We start from the raw sequence: 20221 nt of genomic DNA, 5'->3' as shown, positions 1-20221 counted from the left end.
ATGTACCCACAATATTCACATGTTAACAGGTTATGACACGAATTCCATTACTTTTACACATATTTATATGTATATAAAGAAAAAAATGGGACAAGAAAAAAGCACAAGTGCTAGTCAAGCCTTGCCCACATATATTACAAAAGGCAAATTTAAGAAAGAAAAAAAAAGAAAACATTAATTTGCAATATTAGTACCATTTAAAAAAAGTATCTTAATTGTAATAACATAATTTCATACTGTAGACTTACATATTGGTGGTGTGAATTTATGAATCACATAACTTTTTAGAGAATTCCTAAAACCTTTTTTTTATTTCTTCAATTTTATTTCAACTGTTTATGTATTCCAGAAATCGCTACGTAGAAAAGAAAGCGAAAATAGCCGTTCGGTTGTTTTTAGTCTTGGAAGATTTACTTTTTTGCCTTTCTTCTGTCTTCTAGGAATGTTTGTGCTCAATATTAGGTTACAATAATCTGAAATGAGTGAGGTAAGTTATTATAAAGCGGGTCATACATGTAGGTACATGCTGATAGATTATACAAATCAAAAACTTTAAGAATCTTCAAATAAAGGGCGAGAATGAGCTTGCCAGTGACTAAAGGTAATTGCACGCTCTGCCATTTTTGGGGAAAGATATATACAATTTAGGCTGCTCTTCTATGTACTCCCCCACACATCAATGCCATAAGTGAGATGTGGCCCCATAAAAGCTTTGTATAATAATATCAAAGTAAATTTAGGTACGCATTGTCGGAACCGAAACAAAATTCGTATTGTCTTACGTATACTTAAGTTAATCGTCCGCATATGGCCTTTCCACGACAGATGCTTATCACTTATTATACCTACAAAAGTTGCTTCATCAACTTCTCCAAATTCATCTCCGTCTAGTGTAATATTACCATGCAACTAAATATTCCTTGTTCTACTGCAAATTGATATGAATTTTGTTTTTAGAGCGTTGATAGCTTATTTGCAACACACCATATTTGTACTTAATCTATATTTAGTATTTATCGCATTGGTACCGATCTCGTCCTCTCCAATTGGAAAGGTGTGAAAAAGATCAAGAGTCGTCAGCAAATAATCTTTAAAAAAAAAGCCTAGGAAACTGTTGGAAGATTATCCATGTATATAAAAACAACGAGGCCTTAATACTGAGCCTTGTGGGACACCTCATATCTTATTTTCATTTTCTCTGAATATATTTCCGATTTTGCACAAACTGATATCTGCAAGTTTCTGTATCACAATTGTGATCAACTGTGTCGAAAGCTTTTTTAATATCAATAAATATTCCAAGGTTATTTCTACCCTGGTCTAAGGAATTCAAAATAGCGTTCGATAAATTGATAGGCGACAATTTTGTACTGTATATTTTTATGAAAACGATACTGATGATTGAATAAGGGTTACTTTCTGTAGAACCTTATCCAGAACTGGCAAAACAGAAATTGGTCGGGTGTTCCTGGATCAACTTTTGGTCCCTTTTATGGATAAGTGTAATTTGACCTATTTTCATGCCATCAGGTACCCTCCCACTCTCAAAAGACAGATTGAAGATATTTTATGTAAGGACCCCTGATATAATTATTTTCAGTCAGGAGCATATCCATCAGTGATCTTTCGTGATTTTGTTTTGTTTCACAGTCATTCTACAGAGACACTATTATCTTAGTTTTAGATGCTGCAAGATAACTGACCAATTTGTGATTTTTTTTCCAGCATTCTTTCAAGTATCCCCGATTGTTAGAATGGATGCCTAGGCTTACTTACCTGCAAGTGTTCCAGATAGAAGAAGTATGACTCCACTTGTCAAGAAAATGATTGAAGAGGCAATGGGGAAGTTATCATTCTTTAACCTCAAAGGTAAAGTAGCGTAGAAGGAAGAAACGAGACCATAAAACCCGAACCCTGCGAAGAAGGAACATATCAGGAGATGAACCAAGGATGAGCTAAGAGGATGGGCCAACATTGCAATTGATGATACTGCTGCGTTGACTGAAAACGCGTGAGGTGTTAGATGTGGATGTTTGTACAGAATTCCTATGAGAACCAGGCGGCCTACGAATCCGCCCAATGAACCGACTATTGGGAGATACACTGCTTCCTTCTCATCAAGACCGACTGACACTCCATACGATGGGGAGAAAATTATCCATATGGCGAAACTTATGTCGTCAAGGATATAACAGGGGATAAAGAGAAAGATGAAGATGCGTTCCTCTCTCATAAAATCCATGGGTAAAATCCATGTTAAAAATTCTACCATTAAGTTCCTTGTCGGATTGGATTTCTGAGCTTCCCCATCTTTTGGAATCCAACATTCATCTCTGGAATTATCGTAAGTACTAATACTTTCATCGTCATGTCGAAGGTTGTTCTCTCGGAGATAGATTTCATCTTCTTGACCTTGTAATAGAGTCGATCCCTCGATATCCTCCTCTCCACCTACATGCCGTGTATTGTTTCTGACTGTAGGTGACCGAGGGGCTCTAAAAGTGGCTCCAATCGCTGCGTGGTAGAAGAAGATGCCACTTAGACAGAGCATGGCTCCCCTCATGCCATATGCGTCCAGACACAGCGCAGTTACATAAGGTAAAATGACACCTCCAAGCAGGCCTCCCATTTGTGTGAAGGTTATGGCCACACCATACTTTTCCCCAAAGTGCTCACGCAGCATGACAGTTGAACTCTGACGTAACGGTGACGAAAAGAGACCTGAAAATAAAACAATCAGGAGCCATAGTCTGATTTCTTTTATAAATAACCATTATTACTCGATCTATGAATCTGAAATATTATGACCCCCCCCCCATCTGCATCAGTAACGGCTATCAACATCGCCATCTTACCTATACTACGGAACAATCGAAAGGGTACAATGATAGTTTCATGGTATAACTAGATAATATCAAATAAACCAACCACAAGGAACATAAATGCATTTAAAGGGTTTTCCCCCGTATATTTCCTAAACTCGTCATTTCATTTGTGACATTATTTTACTATACAGTGAATATGTTTGATGAAAAAATTTCTTCCCGATCCACAGTGTGTGTCTCCAAGTTATTGAAATACTTGCTATTTCCACTCTCTGTATCGATAATTGAGACATATATTACGTAAAATGCAACAACAATATCCAATATTGATTCATCCAGGAAGGTGATCAAATAGCTATACTCAAAAAGAATTAAGTAATGGTGGGCTAAACTTATGAATATAGAGAGGGACAAATTTACGTTCGAACCTAAACACAACTTTGGTTCTTCCGTGTTGATGGCGGAAATTGCCCTTGCCAACTGGCGTAGAAGGGCAGTCAGAAGTGTATGTTCATTGTCATCAAATCTTTGTAGTGTCCATTTCTACACGCCACCAACTCGAAAAAAAATTAAGAAGCTTCCATACAAAATTTTCTTCCAATCTCCCCCTTAAATTCGTAAGAAAAGTCAAGCACCCGTTTCTTTGTAAGGTGACTAGTTCAGATTGGACGTTGATCGAAGTACCTATCCTAAAGCTACCGAAAAGGAAGTACCATGACTCCGAAGCTCACTAACAAAGAGTTTTCAGCACACAGCTCAATTGCATTGATTGAGTGTGTTCTACAGGGATTGGTACTAGCCTACGAAATTTAGACGTCAATCGCTCTAATTCAGCTTATGAGGAAGGTAACTTATCAGCGTCCAACCTGGACTAGGAAAGTACCTGTAAAGAAGAATGAGATTCCGATCGTCATTGCTGATTGACTGAAGAAGGCCCCCATCATAGAAACTCCGGACAAGAACCCGCCGATTGATGAAACACAACGATGACCAAACTTCGTCGCCAAATAATTACTCAGGGGACCTGTAAAGATAAAGAGACACCACTTAATCGTTTAATAACAGAGGACATATTTTTGGCCCAATTAAAGTGTCATTGGAAACAGTTATTCACCATTAGCATGGACAACTGAACGATGTGGGGGAAACAAAGTTGGGCATGTTTCCCAATTGCCCCGGCCTTCCCTTGAATCACAACTGGGACCCAGTTAATAAAAATCTAACACTATTGTAAATTTACCATAATACTATGGTAACAGCTAGTATCAGCAGCCAATCAAAATCAGAATTTCCGCAGTAGTTACCATATGAAACAAGTCTCTAGGTATTATTACACCCAGTATGCCTACTTTCTAAACGCAAAAGAGCCAATCTAGTCCCAATCACGCTCAGGCTCTAAGAGCGATACGAGCAACCAATCGCTTTGGAGTGAACTTTACATCCTTTTAGAGCGCATTATTCTTCCTTTTGGAGTGAAGTGCATGTGCCTCTTCTCCAAAAAGGAGTCAAAATGCACACTAAAAGGATGTACAGTTCACTTCAAAGGGACTAGTATCACTCCAAGAGGAGTGTGATTACGGACTAAATTAGCTCTTTTGCGTTTAGAGAGAAGACTAACTTACAGGCAACGTAGAGGACGCCATACTGCATTGGAACTAGAAATCCCACCGTCGTGTAATCAACCTGGAGCTGGAAGACCATGGCAGGAACGAGGACTGACAAAGCCTTTGTCATACCCGGGAAGATCAAGTGAACAAAAAACTTTCCTAAAGCAACCACGTAGCGCCATTTGTCTGTTGTTTCCGAACCTTCCTCCATATCGATCTAGAAATATCTGCGAATCAATCAAAATTGAATGTCGTCAGGTTTTTTTGTAAATCCCCAAATTGCATGCCACTATTTCAATTATTCATCACTATAATTATAGGAACGGTGCCCTAACCAGTCATATGTATTGATGTACACACGTGTGGCCAAACACTCCCTAAACGAGTTTTTCTCTGCGTGTAAAATAATCCCCTAAACAGTTTTTCGCGGGCTCTATTTACACACTTTGGCCCCTGATACAAGTCCTTCTCAGTTGTGCTCGGTGTCGAACCTCGTACATTATTGTGTCTATCCTCTCCTCTATTTTCTCTTTCTCTCCTGTCCTTATCCGCCTTCTTATACCACTTATTTACTTACGGCATCAATCACATTTTTTGCGCATTATATTCTTTCCAGGTCATTTCATATATTTTTTCTCCTTTTATACACATCATTGAATCCTGTTTGCTTGAGTCCACGATTGCATATGTTTTATCTACGTTCAGCAGCACCCATCCATCCTATCAGGGCATTCTCCCCTTTTTCTTTTTTTTTCTTCGAGGGGGTGGGGATATTTTAGGACGGGTTGTTTTGTCCTATACAAACTATATTTTTTTGATAACTTCGTATTTATTTTGTGAGTATTATTTATCATTTATTTATTTTTTTCTCATTTGATTACATATATCTGTATTTGTACTTTGTTATTGGTTGTGTTATCTTTTTTTGAGGGGCCCACATTGTACAAGCATTGCTTTTTAGTGGGTCCCTCCATTTCCATCTTGATTTAATTTCTATTGAAAAATAGTATACTTAGTTAAAACCTCCAATGTGTTGCCCAAATCGCGTGTTTTTTTCACAACATGTGTATTATCATTTTTGTTTCTCTGCAACGGATACAAATACTTATGTTTATATATGGTATACAACTTGTTTTTGTTTGATGGAAGTGAAATAAATAAAATTGAATTGAATTGAATTGAAGTTGTCGCCAGGTTATGACCCCGGGAAAAAGCTTGGGGGGACATACCCTAAAAACGTTTAGCTAGTCTTAAAAAAGGTTTGGGGAAAAAACATACCCTAAATACGTTTTACCATGTGATTCACCATTGACCAGTGTTTCAAAACTACCCCTTTTTTGAAAATCGATGTTTTTGATACCCTTTATACGAATGCACGCGCGGCCCGCGTCCAAAACTGAAAAAAACCCACCCCTTTAAACGCGTTTGTTTTTTTCTTTTTTTGCATCCAAATTTGATCGGGAGTATATTCGATTTCTACCGGCTGAAAAATGCAAAATTTGGAGTAACAGCAAAAAAAAAAGATAAAAAACAATAAATATGGGGTCCACTTTCACTTAAAAAGTACCACAATCCATAGGTATTTCAAGACACGTCATTTTAGTGCCTAGGGGTATCTCATGGTTTCGTGGGTAGGGAATATTTTTTACGCAATTTTAATTTTTAGAAGCCACTTTGTATTTTTTTGTTGACATACAGGACAACTGACAATTCTTGTCACTTGTCCCGATATATTACATCAGCCTTCAAACCACAATGTAGTGCAGACACCATATATTCTTTTCCAGGTGAATATTGTATGAACAATGTCTATTTTCAAGTGATGGGGTTCTCTTATGCGCCATTTTGAAAGCCATCTTTGAATTTTTAGGCAAAATGGACAGCTTCATACCATTGTAACTAATGTAAAAGTATCATTTTACCCTTGTAACCATATAGTGTAGACACCAAAATCATATCTCTTAGGTAGATTTAAAATGAACTATGTCCATCTTTAAGTTACAGCTGTAGAGTCCTTTTTTGAAAACCATCTTGGACTTTTCGGACATACAGGACCACTGATTGTAGACAAATATAAGGAATAGAACATAACATTTTAATAAACGGAACATGTTTCGAGGTGTCGCACCTCATCCTCAGCCTGAAAATTATTAAAAGAGTCATTGGTATTTATACAGTTAGGATGTGAAGTAAAAATGTTTACTTCACATCCTAATAATTATATACGAATAACCATGGACCTTCTGAGAGCTGAAAATTTATCGGTTGATAGTGGATTCACCAACATGTGACTGTCATCTGTATAAAGTTTCCTTCATATTTATCTGTTACTTTCTTTTATTTAAGAATTGTTCCCACTGCACAAACGGATGCAGAGTGGATGTAAAACTTAAAAGAATCTTGCCATCCGTTGGAAAAGGTTATATTTCCGTCGTCGTGAACTCTTTTCATACATTTACGTGTTTTAAACGCTCTATATCCATCGAGCATCTGTCCACTGTGATTTCACGCCCACATTGTACATTGTCTGAGGCGGATGAAAACGGATGACGCCACCCCGAAATTTTGTTTGTCCGCTGTGTCGTCCGTTATGAATATAGGTTTTGTGTCCGTCGGTCAGTGGGACCAGGAACGTGAGATGGGCCTTTTTACTCATCAGCTCATGGAAGAAAAATAATAATATAGAGATCAGGGCGGATCCAGGAATTTCCAAAGAGAGGGGCACATTTTGCAGAGGAGAAATTTGACAAGCAAAAAATAAAGTTTTCAATGAAATAAGGACATTTCGTAAACGAAAAAAAAAATGGAAAAGCAAAAAAAAAAAGGTCTTCACTTTCAAGGGGGGGGGGGGGACACTTCTGTTTTAATGGCATTTTCACATTACAAATTAATTATTGTGCTTCTCAAGGGGGGGTGGCTTTGCCCCCCCCCCCCTGAATCGGCCAGTGAGAGAGACAACGACCCGATATACAATAGCTTCCAATTTCTAAAGAAGGAGAAAATAATACACAGGTGCACTGGAGCCTTCGGTGGTGACCTTGATGCGGCCGGTTTAATGCGAAGACTGAAAAGTGATTCCATTTTTATTTAGAGCACAATACATAGACCTCAATTGACACTTGGCGTAATACACATCAAAGGCTTATTGTGTCCTGACATTGGGCGAAATATCACACAAATAGCGACTAAGCATGAGGTGAAGCAAAGATGCTCTATTCAACCAAGAAGATGATTGAACGAATCGTTTGTGTTGTACAACGCCTCGGAGTTTAGCGAAAATGTGAAAAACAAGAGTTTTAACCGCAATAATATATGAAAAGGGAGCAAAAATCCCATGACCTCGGCAGTGGCCTAGCTACGGGGGCCTGGGGGCACGTACCACCCTGGGACTTGGTGTGCCCCCCTGGTGCCCCCCCAGAAAAAAATGGCAGAGCAAAAAAAAGGGAGTAAGAAGAAAATAAAAAAATAAAAGAAGAAGAATTAAGACAGAAGAAAAAAGAAGAGGAAAATAAGAGGAAGAAGACGAGTGAATGAAATAATGTGAGGGGAAGACTTAATTGCAATAAAAAAAAACCAAATCTTTCATGTTACTATATAAAATTTTTGCTTGAACTTCGCGCCAGAAATGCCTCTTCGATGAGATTCATATCTTGCTCAATAGGCTGATATGGAGGTGCCAGGTAAAAATGGCAGAGGTAATAATGGCAGAGGTAAAAATGGCAGATACTGAGGTAAAAATGGCAGAAGTAAAAATAGCAGAGGTAAAAAATGGCAGAGGTAAAAATGGCAGAGGTAATAATGGCAGAGGTAAAAATGGCAGAGGTAAGAACAGCAGATAAAAAGAGCAGAGGTATAAATGATAAGAGGTAAAAATGGAAGACGTGACAATAGCAGAGGTAAAAGTGGCCGAGGTACACTATTAGAAAAAACAGTAGATTCTACAGAAGAAAAATAAAAAAACAGGTTTTACAGAAAAAAACAAATAATTTTGAAGATTATAATAACAGGAGGGTTTTTCACAATTTTTCTACAATTTTACAGAACAGATATGTTTTTAAAAAGGGGAAAACAATTTTATTACAATAAATTTGTATCGGTACATGCACAAAATACCAATTTTCTGTAAGTTTATACAAATGCATGCATGTAGGATTACACAGTGCAGTAGCTAATTACCAAGAGGGTGCTTATGGTGTACAAAATACCCAACAGCACTTCCGCTTCCAAGGGTTATGACCATCAAGCCGTCTATATCATATTGGATGCAATAGTAAAGAAGGTTCAGGGTCTTCTTTTATGCAAAGAATCTGAACCAGACGGTACCCCTCGATCGACCCCAAATTGGTTTACCAGTCAAGATTATTATTGATTTTCATAATCAGTTACATATTCAGTGCCAAACCTGGGAATGCATGCTTATTGTCATTCAAATATTTACCAAGAATAGTACAGACTACATTACAAATTAGGACATAATATTCAACCACAATCATTCGTGACAATTTCAAGGTCTAAGCTTTTCCTGCTGTGTTCTTTTCCCACCTCTAACCCTCTCTGTCTCTCCACCTCTCTTATGTCTACTCTTCCTCCTTTTTGTAACGGTAAACCTGGCAAAACTTTAGATATAAAAAAACAGCTAGACAAAAAGTAATGTTATAAAATGATGAATGAGAATAGTGCAGTTTCATTTTGCTCCTGAAGAATTGAATGAAAAAAATATTTGTCGCTTGATTTCTTTTTAAAAAGCCTTCACGGTACACCTCCAACGAATTCGTAAATAGCATTGTTAGGCCGATAAAGACATAATGATATGATGAAATGCCTAACCGTGACATGCACTTTTAATTTAATCTATGTACATGCGGGGGCTTTTTGACAATTCATTGCATCGGGGTTTGAGGCTGGCCATATTTTACCTCTTGCTGTCATTTTTACCTCTCCCATAATGACCTCTGCCATTTTACCTCTGCCATTATTACCTCTGCCATTTTTACCTCTGCCAATTTTACCTCTGCCATTATTACCTCTGCCATTTTTATCTCTGCCATTATTACCTCTGCCATTTTTACACCGGGCCGATATGGAGCAAGTTTTGAAGTCAACATACAAAACATATTTTAGCTCGGACATCGAGCTTTCATTTTTCCATTTTAAATGCTCTGTAAAATGTCCGTTTTATGGTCTACATATCAGCATTTCAAGCTCACGCTGCGTGGTCACATTGTTTGATTGGCCAAGTTCATATTGTGTACGTGTATTTCACAATGCTCCATTAAACAAATGTATTCAGGATGCCCTGATTCTAGGTCTAAATATAAAACACACGCGATAGCCTGCATGTTCTTTATTTAAAATGTACTTAAATTATCCAGTTTCACATCAGAATATCAATAATTGTCTGCTCACGCTTCACGATCGCATTATTAATGATACCCCATTTACTATATCCTATTTATGATTTACAAAATGTGAATAGTGTCCAGCTTTTAGGTCTAAAATCTCAATTTTCTTCTTCTCGCGCTTCGCGCTCGCATCAATTGTTTAGTTACATACCTATCCCATTTATTAATACAAAAAGTGCTTAGAATGACCATTTTTTAGGTAAAAAATAGTTTGCTCGCGCTTCGCGCTCGCATTATTGAAATATATACCGTCTTCGTGGGTAACTGTATGCAGTCCTTAACAGGTCCCTTTTCGATAATGCTAGAACAGTTGATAAAAATTTCTGCTCGCGCTTGGCGTTCACAGTAACCATCTAGTTACACACGAATCTTGTTCAGGATCACACGTAACATTGCCCAGAAAATAAAATTTTCAGGAAAAAAACATGAAAGTAAAAAAAGTCGATCGCGCTTCGCGCTCGCAATTTTTGTAAGGCTTATCATTATTTCATGTTTTTGTATGTTGTTTTATAAGAATAAAACTTAGAAGTGACTGATCGGGGAAAATATAGGTGAAGATAATTTCGGGCCCAGTCCCCTATTGGCGAAAGTCGAATCAGCCCTTGTGACACATACACACACACACACCGGAAAATGGCCGGTGCCCCTCCCCTGAAAAAGCAAGGACTCCCAGTGCCCCCCCCCCCCCCCCCGGGAAGAAAATCCTAGCTACGCCACTGGACCTCGGGCAGCATTGCGCATTTAGCCAGCATCGTTCGGCAACTGAATATTCGTACAGGACATTGACTTTTGTAAAACTACTGAAACACTTGGGCTTCGTAACACAAAGATTTTCGATTAATCGCTAATTTGAAAGAACGATTGTGATTGGTCCTAGTCAGTCAACTGACAAAATGCACATACAACGTAGGTCTTGTTAGGTCTTTTCATTTAGCGATTAATCGCTAACCTTTGTGCTACGGACCCCAGGTGTCATTAGACCTTAAGGAGTTTTACACCATCAATCACATTTTTTGTTTACTTAAAGGGGTACACCGGACTGAAAATATTGAGATTTGAATAAATAGAGTAAAATTCACAAAGCAGAATGAAGAAAATTTAATCAAAATCGGATGACAAATAACGAAGTTATTGAATTTTAAAATTCAAAATTATTTTGTGAAAACATCTGTATGCTCGTCATCATGAATATTCATTAGGTGGGCTGATGATGTCACATCCCCATTTTCCTTTTTTGTTAAGTTATTACATGAAATCATAATTGTCACACTTTTTCATACTTGTGTTAATAATGTGTCTCCTCTATAATGAAAAAAGTTGCAGCAATAAATATCTAATGCTCTTAATCAGTTGTCAATCCATTTTTTCAGTTCTTGGTGAAAAAATTGAATAAACCTAATAATAAAATACAAAATAACAAGTTGGGACATGACATCATCAATTTGCTCATTGAATATTCATGAAGACACGCCTAGAACTGCTTCACCGGAATGATGCAATTTTTTTAATGCCATAACTTTGTTATTCGTTGTCCGATTTTGATCAAATTTTCATTGCTTTGTTTGTCTGATTTTCTTTATCTGTTTAAATCATATTATTTTTAGCCCCGGTCATCCCTTTATTAAATACAGGAACTTCGTTCATTAATTAATGGATCAAAACTAAGTATAATAGCGCCAGTGGTTAGGTTATGAATTGTGGTTGGATATCTGAACAGATCCGGAATCTATGTTGGAAAATGTCATAGAGAAGTTGATACTGTAAATTGGGAAGGAAAAGTCAGGAAAATAAAATCCGGAAAATAAAAAGTGATTTAGATTTATGGAAGATGCGAAGAATATAGAAAGGTGACTGTTATAAAGTATTTGGTCACTTCTCAATTAGTTTATATAGCCATGGCAGTTCCAGTACCTTTGAAAATAATCAATTTGTAAAATAGGTTAGTACACTCCTTCATGGAATTTCAAAGCTGAAAAATTGTGTGTTCTGATACTGAAATAGAAGGAGACCTTAAAGTGTTCAATTTACTTAACATTATGTTTTTCACTTCGTTTATCATGTATTAAAAAATAGAATATCTTAAGTGAAAAAAAAACATCATATAAATTTTTGTTCACTTACTGGACCAGTAAAATTTCCGACATGTTTGGGATCAACTGCCCCCAAACATGAATACGCAAAAGAAAAAAAAATGCCTGTATTTTACATTGACCCTTTCAGATCTTGTTCTAAAAGGAATGTTTAATGTTTGCGATAAGAGAAATGAAATTATTTGGTATAATAGCAATATAAAACGCGAGAAAGAAAAAATTATAATTTCAGCACTTGATAAAAAGAGGGATATATTTTCTTTCTTAGCAGAGGTATCCGATTTGCATTACAATGCTTGCGAGAGGAGTGTCTGAATTCCTAATTCGAGCTTGGAATTCACTGACCGAGTTCGACACCACACGACGTCTTTTTATCAACGTTTCTTCCACTTTATCGTAATGGATCTACGTATGGATTCGATGTTGAGGCCTGGTCACACCGCCCGAGCGTTGTTGGGGCGATCGTGGAGCGGTAGGGAGAGAGGGTCGAATTTCGCTCACAAAATTGGGGGAAAAAAATCGAAAACAAAAATAAAACAATCGAAATCGAAAATGGTGAACAGTAGCAAGCGGTGATGATTTTTTCTCTCCGCTCCACCACCGCTCCAACAACACTCGGGCCGTGTGACCATGCCTTTAAATATATAAAATAATATCGAATAAAGAAATTAACCTCGGGTTGAGCCACAAAATAGAGGCAGGTTAAAAAATGCTACTCAATAATCTGGAGTCCATTTGCCTTCTTTGTAAGCATTGCAATAAAGGAAGTATTTGGCTCGTTTAAAGATTAGGCTATTTTATTCTTCCATTGCCCAAGTCAGGTGAAAAAAAATCAACTATTGCATGAAAACCGATAGGTCAAACTACGAGGAGTAATAAGCAGAGACATATAAATAAAGGATTCCGACATTGGCCCAAATCCCAACCACATGAAAAGGTCTATTAGCTTTAGTATAAAAAAAAGGTGGGAAAGGATTGCTACAAGCTAGGCGAAGGTAAGTATACTGGTACATCTTTGTATTTCAGACAAAAGGAGGAGGAATGAGTGACGGAGTGGAGACAGAGAGAAAAGAGAGAAAAGAGGTCACTTCTATCAATTTCCAGTTGTATTTGTCAAACTGATGTGGGCAATACGTGCGATGGAATTCAAATGAAGACTTTCTGGGTCTTAATAATCTGAATACAAAAGGAGAATAATTAGGTGAAGATTACTGGACAGATCAGAGCTGGTCAGAAGCATGATAGATAGATTTTAGCTACTTAACAATAACTGAAAATCTCACCTTGCTATTTAAAGGACAAGTCCACCCCAACAAAGAGAAAAATCAACCAAGCATAACACTAAAAAGTTCATCAAAATCGGATGTAAAATATAAGAAAGTAAGAGAGTCAAAAGGGGCCTCCTACCAGAATCTTCTTCGGAGGCAAAATGACCAAGTTAAAATAAGAAAGTTAGAACATTTTAAGCTTTCGCTTAATTTCACAAAACAGTTATATGCACATCATGTTCGGTATGCAAATGAGGGAGCTGATGACATCACTCACTATATTTTCTTTGTATTTTATGATATGAAATATTAAATATTTTGATTTCCTGGTCACTGTCATGTGAAACAAAGTTTCATTCCTCCCTGAACACATGGAATTCCATTATTTTAACAATTTGCGGTTCAAGCAAGGGGGTCCTAATTGCAAATCTCGTAAAAATTGAAATATTGTATAATTCAAACAATAAAAAAAAAAAAAAAATAATCGACTCTCTCATTTGAATATCACTGGGTTGAGCATAGAACTGTTTTGCGAAAAATAAGCGTACCTTTAAATGTCATATTTTTCTTATTTCACATTCGATTTTGATGAAGTTTTCAGCATTATTCATGTTTGATTTTTCTCTATTTATTTAAATCAACTATTTTCTGGGGGTGGACTTCACCTTAAACCGGAGCTAATTATAAACCGCACAATTATCCAAACTGAGGAACAAGTATATTTGCAGTCTTACAATGTTATCCCCCTTTCAGTTTCAATTCAGAGCTATATATATATAATATATATATATATATATATATAAGACTGAATCTTTGATGTACATTAATGTCAACTAACACTTTGGGACTTTTGAACTTAATACCTCGGTCACATTTGCTCTTCGGCGGCCGTACGGCAAGTCGAAAACAGCCGTTTACCTTTTTTGTACCAGCTACATTATAGGTGGTTTGAAATGAAATTAATAAAAGGGCTATTCTCGCCGTACGGCCGCCGTAGAGCAAATGTGACCGAAGTATAAGTCAGGTCATCATCATTATGAGATTTTTCAAGTACATGAAAAATGTTTAGGCTTTAGTTGGAATTTCCGTAGTGGTACTAGGTTTTGCCATTGGGTTAGCAACGGCTCCTTATAATGTTTTTATTTATTCAAATATATTTATACAGGATGACAAGATCAGTTAAAAACTGTTTTACATCATGGTCCTGACATTAAAAACATAAATACATGTAAATCAATAATATATTATAGATGAGATAAAAATCAGAGTAATATGCTACATGTTTCAAGCCTACTGTTAATCATGGGCGGAAATCCCAAAACGTGCGTTTTGGGACGAGATGACCTTTTTTTTTGGTTGCCAATCATATTTTCGTCGAAATGACCTTAAATTTTAGGTAAAAGCCTTTTTTTTTTTTGGGGGGGGGCTTGTCAAATTTTCCAGACCCTTGTCCCCCTACCTTTTGGGAGAGCTTTCCGCCCCTGCTGTTAATAATGGGCGTATAGAAATTGTTGTTTCATTATATTTTATTAAGATGATGTGGGTCGTGCGGCTTCCTTTGATGATACTATGGTCAAGACAGTGAAGAATTACTTACTTTGTTCAAAGCAGATTTGGTTCTCACAATCGACTCCTGTGCAGTGTTTGGATTAGTTAGGATTAACGTGGGATAGCATGCAGGCATGGCAGAGTAGCTGTATTACCGAAATAAGGATCTTGAATTATGTTAAGATTCATTTCAAGCAAAATTGCCTGAGTGTCAGGGAAGAAATCTATTCAATTTAATTCCTTTGATTACACTCATGTTCTGAGTTTGTAAAAATAGTTCATCCGTTGTGAATATTTAAACCTAGACAAGCATCATATGTTCTGGATATTTCAAAAGCAAGCGTTGGAAACGTTTGATACCCCCTTAGAGTACAAGATCAGATAGATGCCATATTTTGTTCAAGTCTTAGAAATATTTCGTATTAGGTAAGCATTTTCCTACAGGTGTCATAAATAGCCCAAAGTGCTCTAGCATTGATGAATGTAGGTGTACAGATGCACAGGAAGTCTTTTCTTAATAAGAATGTGTTGCTCTATGCACTTATCTGTCATTGAAATTCTTTGAATTACTTTATAGAAATTTTACAGTTAGTCCTAGTAACGGTAGGGTATATTAGGAGGTTAGTTTCAGTAATATAGAGCTATTAACAGAGCTCCATGGTTTCAGTAATGCAGGGAGAACCACCAAGGCGAGAATAGGCCATAGATGTTAGTATACGCAGTCGAAGTTAAAACTGAGTGTTTACGTCGGTGACGAGATAACGACCCCAGCTGCCGCCGGTTCTCCACAGACATGATTGGTCAAAATTCATGTCATCACTGGGAACTCGATCTCGTCCACTAATTCGTTGAAGCCACCTCTCTCGGATCTGGGGGCTACTCATCAAGGGGCAACTGTCTGCGGAGGCCGAGGCCGAGTGGAAGAGACATCGCAAGCTGTGGAGGCCAGGAATTAGACCGACCACCAGGGCATGTCAGGCCAGATGAGATGATGGGGGCACGACGCACGAGTCAACTATTATTAAGTTATATTTTGTTATTAATGCTCATGTATTATTTTTGTAAACAAATCAAAAGGAAACAACTAATTTAAGAGATTTGATTAAATCTTTTAATAACTGTATTATCAGTTTTACGTATTCCTTATTTGGTGTCAAGCAGCAGTAGGTAAATATTTTTTTTTTTAAGTCACTCGCCACTTGACACTGAGCAAAATAGTGGTGATGATTATATAGAAGGATATTCATTTTAAATATTGACAAGGAATTAATATGAGATTCACTCTCAAATTAGTTACATTATACTGGAGGCGAAGCCAATATGAGTGATAAATTGGTGATAATTAGAAATATTAAGTCTCGAATATACAGAATTACCATGATTACTGACAGTTAATTGTCTTTAAGGAAGTTTCATTTTTTTGTTTTCACGGCAAAAATAAATATTGTCTCAAACGAAATGAATACCAAAGATTACAGTCGTGTCAATGCCTTCTAGACGATTGGAAAGAATTGCGATGTGAAACTGTAATGCAATGAATGCCCTACTAAAATTTCAGTTAAAAGATATACAAAACCGCTTGGTTTGAGTATAGCTGCATAGCTATACAGAGCAGAATATAGAAGACTTGGAGAAGTTGAAAAAAAAAATGAAATTGGGAATTTATCTCAAATTGAATGTGAATATTGTATTTAAACATACATGTATATGCTCATTTCACAACAGGACGGGTATGATAACTTAAACAAGGTTTTGACAACTTTGAGAGCTGATAACACTGAGTAAATACAACAGAGCGATGATAGCCTGGAATGATTGGTGAAGTTAAATAAGGTATATTCTGACTCGGCAAAATCAGAAGATAGCAGTCGCTATATTCAATTGTATAACGATAAGCTCCGTATTCTAAGAAAGAGTCGGCTTTTTACGCCATTAAAGGACAAGTCCACCCCAACAAAAAGTTTATTGAATAAAAAGCGAAAAATCCAACAAACATAACACTGAAAATTTCATCAAAATCGGATGAAAAAAAGAAAGTTATGACATTTTAAAATTTCGCTTAATTTCACAAAACTGTTATATGCACATCCTGGTTGATATGCAAATGTGGAGACTGATGACATCACCCACTCACTAAGTAATATATGAAATATGAAATATTTTAATATTTTCTTCATTTTCAATTCAAACAACAATAATTCCACCCTGAACATAAGGATTTAGCATTGTTTAATACAAAACCTCTCAAAAAAATTTTGGAAATCTGTGTTTAGCCATTAATTTCTCCCTACTCCCAATTTTAAACAATGCATATTTTACATCATTCAAAAGATAATTTAATTGTCTTTAACGTGATATCATGCTTGTTATGATCATGTCATCACGAAAAGAGCAGGATTCAAAAGTGTTGGATGAGGTCTGAACTGAAAAGCTGCAAAACGAGCAGAAAGGGTATGGAAATCTCAGTTTGACCATTCCTTTCTCCCAACTCCCAATTTTACACAACGCATATTTGATATAATTCAAAAGATCATTTAATTTTCTTTGAGATGATACCATGCTTTTTATGATCATGCCATAATGAAAAGAGCAGGATTCAAAAGTGTTGGATGAGGTCTGAATTGAAAAGCTGCAAAACGAGCAGAAATAGTCGTGAAGAGTCAACATGGTTCTTTTGTCTGTGTCAATAGAGATGAAAATCCATTCAAACCAAGCCCCAGCTTCTGTAGTGATGGTTCTGCGAGATAACATGGTTTGAGTCGTGGTTTGAAATACCCATGCATGTTTGTTTGTTATGTTTTTACTTGTTTGATTCCATGTTAATGTTGATGTTAAGGTGTATGAAAAGAAACTCACTCATCACCAAACAGTGACTTTCAATACTGTGTGATTTTGCAACTTTTGAATTTTGACCTTACCCAACATTTCAAGGCACTGCACCTCCATGTGAATGATAATCATATCATATAGAGTATCATTTTAAAGAAAATTAAATGATCTACTCATTGATATTTACTAAAAATGATGAGGAATTATCGGTCAAAGTAAAAACAAAACCGCTGAGAAACTCATCACCACAGAATAAAGAACAGTGGCTTTCAATAATGTGTCATTTGCAGCTTTTGAATTTTGACCTTGCCCCACATTTCAAGGCACTGCACTTCCATGTGAACCATAATCATATCATATTGGGTATTATCTTAAAGAATTAAATGTTCTATTCATCGATGTTAATTACACATTGATATTTACTAAAACCGAAGAGGGATTATCAGAAACTTCTGAAATTTAACGACATCAATAAACTTCAGCAATGTAATCTTATGTACAGGTGTTTAAATTATCAAATTCCAGAAAATTTTCGTGATTTCTTTACGCATGTATCAAATATACATCACTTTGATACCCGAACAAATAACCAAATATATATTCCTAAACACAAAAAGATTATCTTTCAACACAACATCCGTTATTCTGGCCCGAAAATATGGAATGATCTTCCAGACTACATAAAAAAAATCCTTGTCAGCAACTAGCTTAAAATTTTAGATTAAAAAAATCGATTTTATCATCCTATGCTTGAATATCCTAATACCTTATATTCCTTTTGATCTTAAGTTAACATGAATAATGTGCAAATGTTGCGGCATTATTATTTTTTTATCTCTCCCTCTCTCCATCATACATTGTTGTACGCTCTATTTGCTCGGTACTCGGTAACTCATGCCCGCCTTCCTGCTCACTTCTCCCTCTCTGTTTTCTTCCCATTTTCTTTTCTGCTTCTCTTCTCCTTTCCTAGCCCTTCTTATCTTTGTATTGTATTTTGTGTATTGTATATATTTGTCCACAGGCGTATCCCGCCACAAGCATGTGCTTCTAGGGACATACGCCTTCCTCTTTACACATACGTTTTATATTTATATTCTTTATAGAAATTGATTTGAAGCATTGGCGGCGGAAGCCAAAAAATTTAGGGGGTGTCCACCTGAAATTTCGGGATGTACACGGGTAAAAAATTGGACAAGCGCCCCCAAAAAGGTTATCAACCTAAATTTTAGGAGTGACTAACCAAAATTTTTTGACAAGCAAAAAAAAAAAGGCCATCAACCTAAATTTTAGGGGGGGACAACACACGTTCCGAGGGGGGTCCACGTGACTTTAGGGGGGGACGCTGGAAAAAATTGACAAGCTAAAAAAAAAAAGGTCATCAACCTAAATTTTAGGGGGGGGGACAACACACGTTCCGAGGGGGGTCCACGTGACTTTAGGGGGGGACGCTGGAAAAAAATTGACAAGCAAAAAAAATATGATTTGAAGTGTATTCTTGTGAACAATAATGAAGTAATTTTGTAAAATGGAGGAAAATAAATGTTTCTTTGTAATTGAATTGATCAAAGTCAGATTTCCAAACTTTTTTTGAGGAGTTTATATGGTTCAGTCAGGTTGGTCCATATTGTCAAATTTGTAAAAAATTAAATATTGTATATTCAAACAATACAAAACAAAAATAGTGAGTGAGGGACGTTATCGACTTTCTCATTTGCATGTCACTGAGTTATGCATATCACTGTTTTTTTTAAATAAGCGAAACTTTTGATTGAGTAAGTAACGGGTGACTCAAAATGTAAAGGAATGTCATGAGCTAAACACGGAAGAACATGCTTTACATTTTGGGCAAGATGTGACCTGTCAAATTAATTTAATTGGAGTGAAGTATTCAAATTCAAATTTCAGCAAATTAATAAAAGTAAAATAAAACAATTTAATTCTAAACTTTTTTACAGAATATTGCCCAGTAGAGACAATTTATGCAAATGGGGGATTTTGAATGATAATTTATGTCATACTTGCAACTGCTACGAGACTATATGTAATTTTTTATTGACATGCAAGAAATTCGGGATATTTTGGAAAATAGTCTCGTGTCTATGGAATATTTTGATATTATATCTTGATATTGACACTGCTGAAAAAGATTACTCAATTTATTTTTCATTCTTCAACATAATACAAATTATTACAATATATATTAATTCAATTTAAATAAAAGCATGAACAAAATTCAACGCTGAATAAATGATATACATATTCAATAAGTGAAATATTATTATAGGATATGAAATAGGTAACCGAAAAACAAAACTTAATAATTCTATGGCCTCTGTAATAATTAAATCCAGAGCAAATGTCGTGTCGCCCTGTGCGTGTGTGTGTGTGTGTAGGGGGGGGGGGGCTTTCTGAAAGTCATATCTTAATAAATAAAGTTGTCATTTATATTCATTAGATCGGCTGATGATGTCGCATCCCAACTTTCCTTTTTTCTTATGTTATGAAATCATATATTTTCATATATTGTGTCTGATAATTGTTTCCCTTGTATTAGAATACTAATTTATTTACTCACTTTACTTTAATCCGACGATGCTGCGGCCCGTGTTCATCGGTCCAAGGGAATAAACTGTATATACTCCACACTATCAG

At 36.3% G+C, this 20221-nt stretch overlaps 1 protein-coding gene across 2 annotated transcripts in view; it reads right to left on the bottom strand.

The window, feature by feature from the left end:
- Positions 1-20221, bottom strand: part of LOC121424076 (monocarboxylate transporter 1-like) — a 23699-nt gene extending 3478 nt beyond the window's left edge. For both annotated transcript variants that reach the window (XM_041619661.1, XM_041619660.1), the window contains exons 1-4: positions 20145-20221; positions 4448-4659; positions 3709-3849; positions 1777-2721 (exon numbers count right to left, since the gene is read on the bottom strand). In XM_041619661.1, the coding sequence (XP_041475595.1) occupies positions 1777-2721; positions 3709-3849; positions 4448-4643 (1282 nt within the window). In that variant the 5' untranslated portion in view covers positions 4644-4659; positions 20145-20221. The remainder of the gene's footprint in view (positions 1-1776; positions 2722-3708; positions 3850-4447; positions 4660-20144) is intronic.

This window comes from Lytechinus variegatus, chromosome 11 (assembly GCF_018143015.1).
Source record: "Lytechinus variegatus isolate NC3 chromosome 11, Lvar_3.0, whole genome shotgun sequence".
Classification (NCBI taxonomy): Eukaryota; Metazoa; Echinodermata; class Echinoidea; order Temnopleuroida; family Toxopneustidae; genus Lytechinus; species Lytechinus variegatus.
The sequence above is the reverse complement of the archived record's forward strand: the minus strand, read 5'-3'. Positions and strand labels throughout refer to the sequence as shown.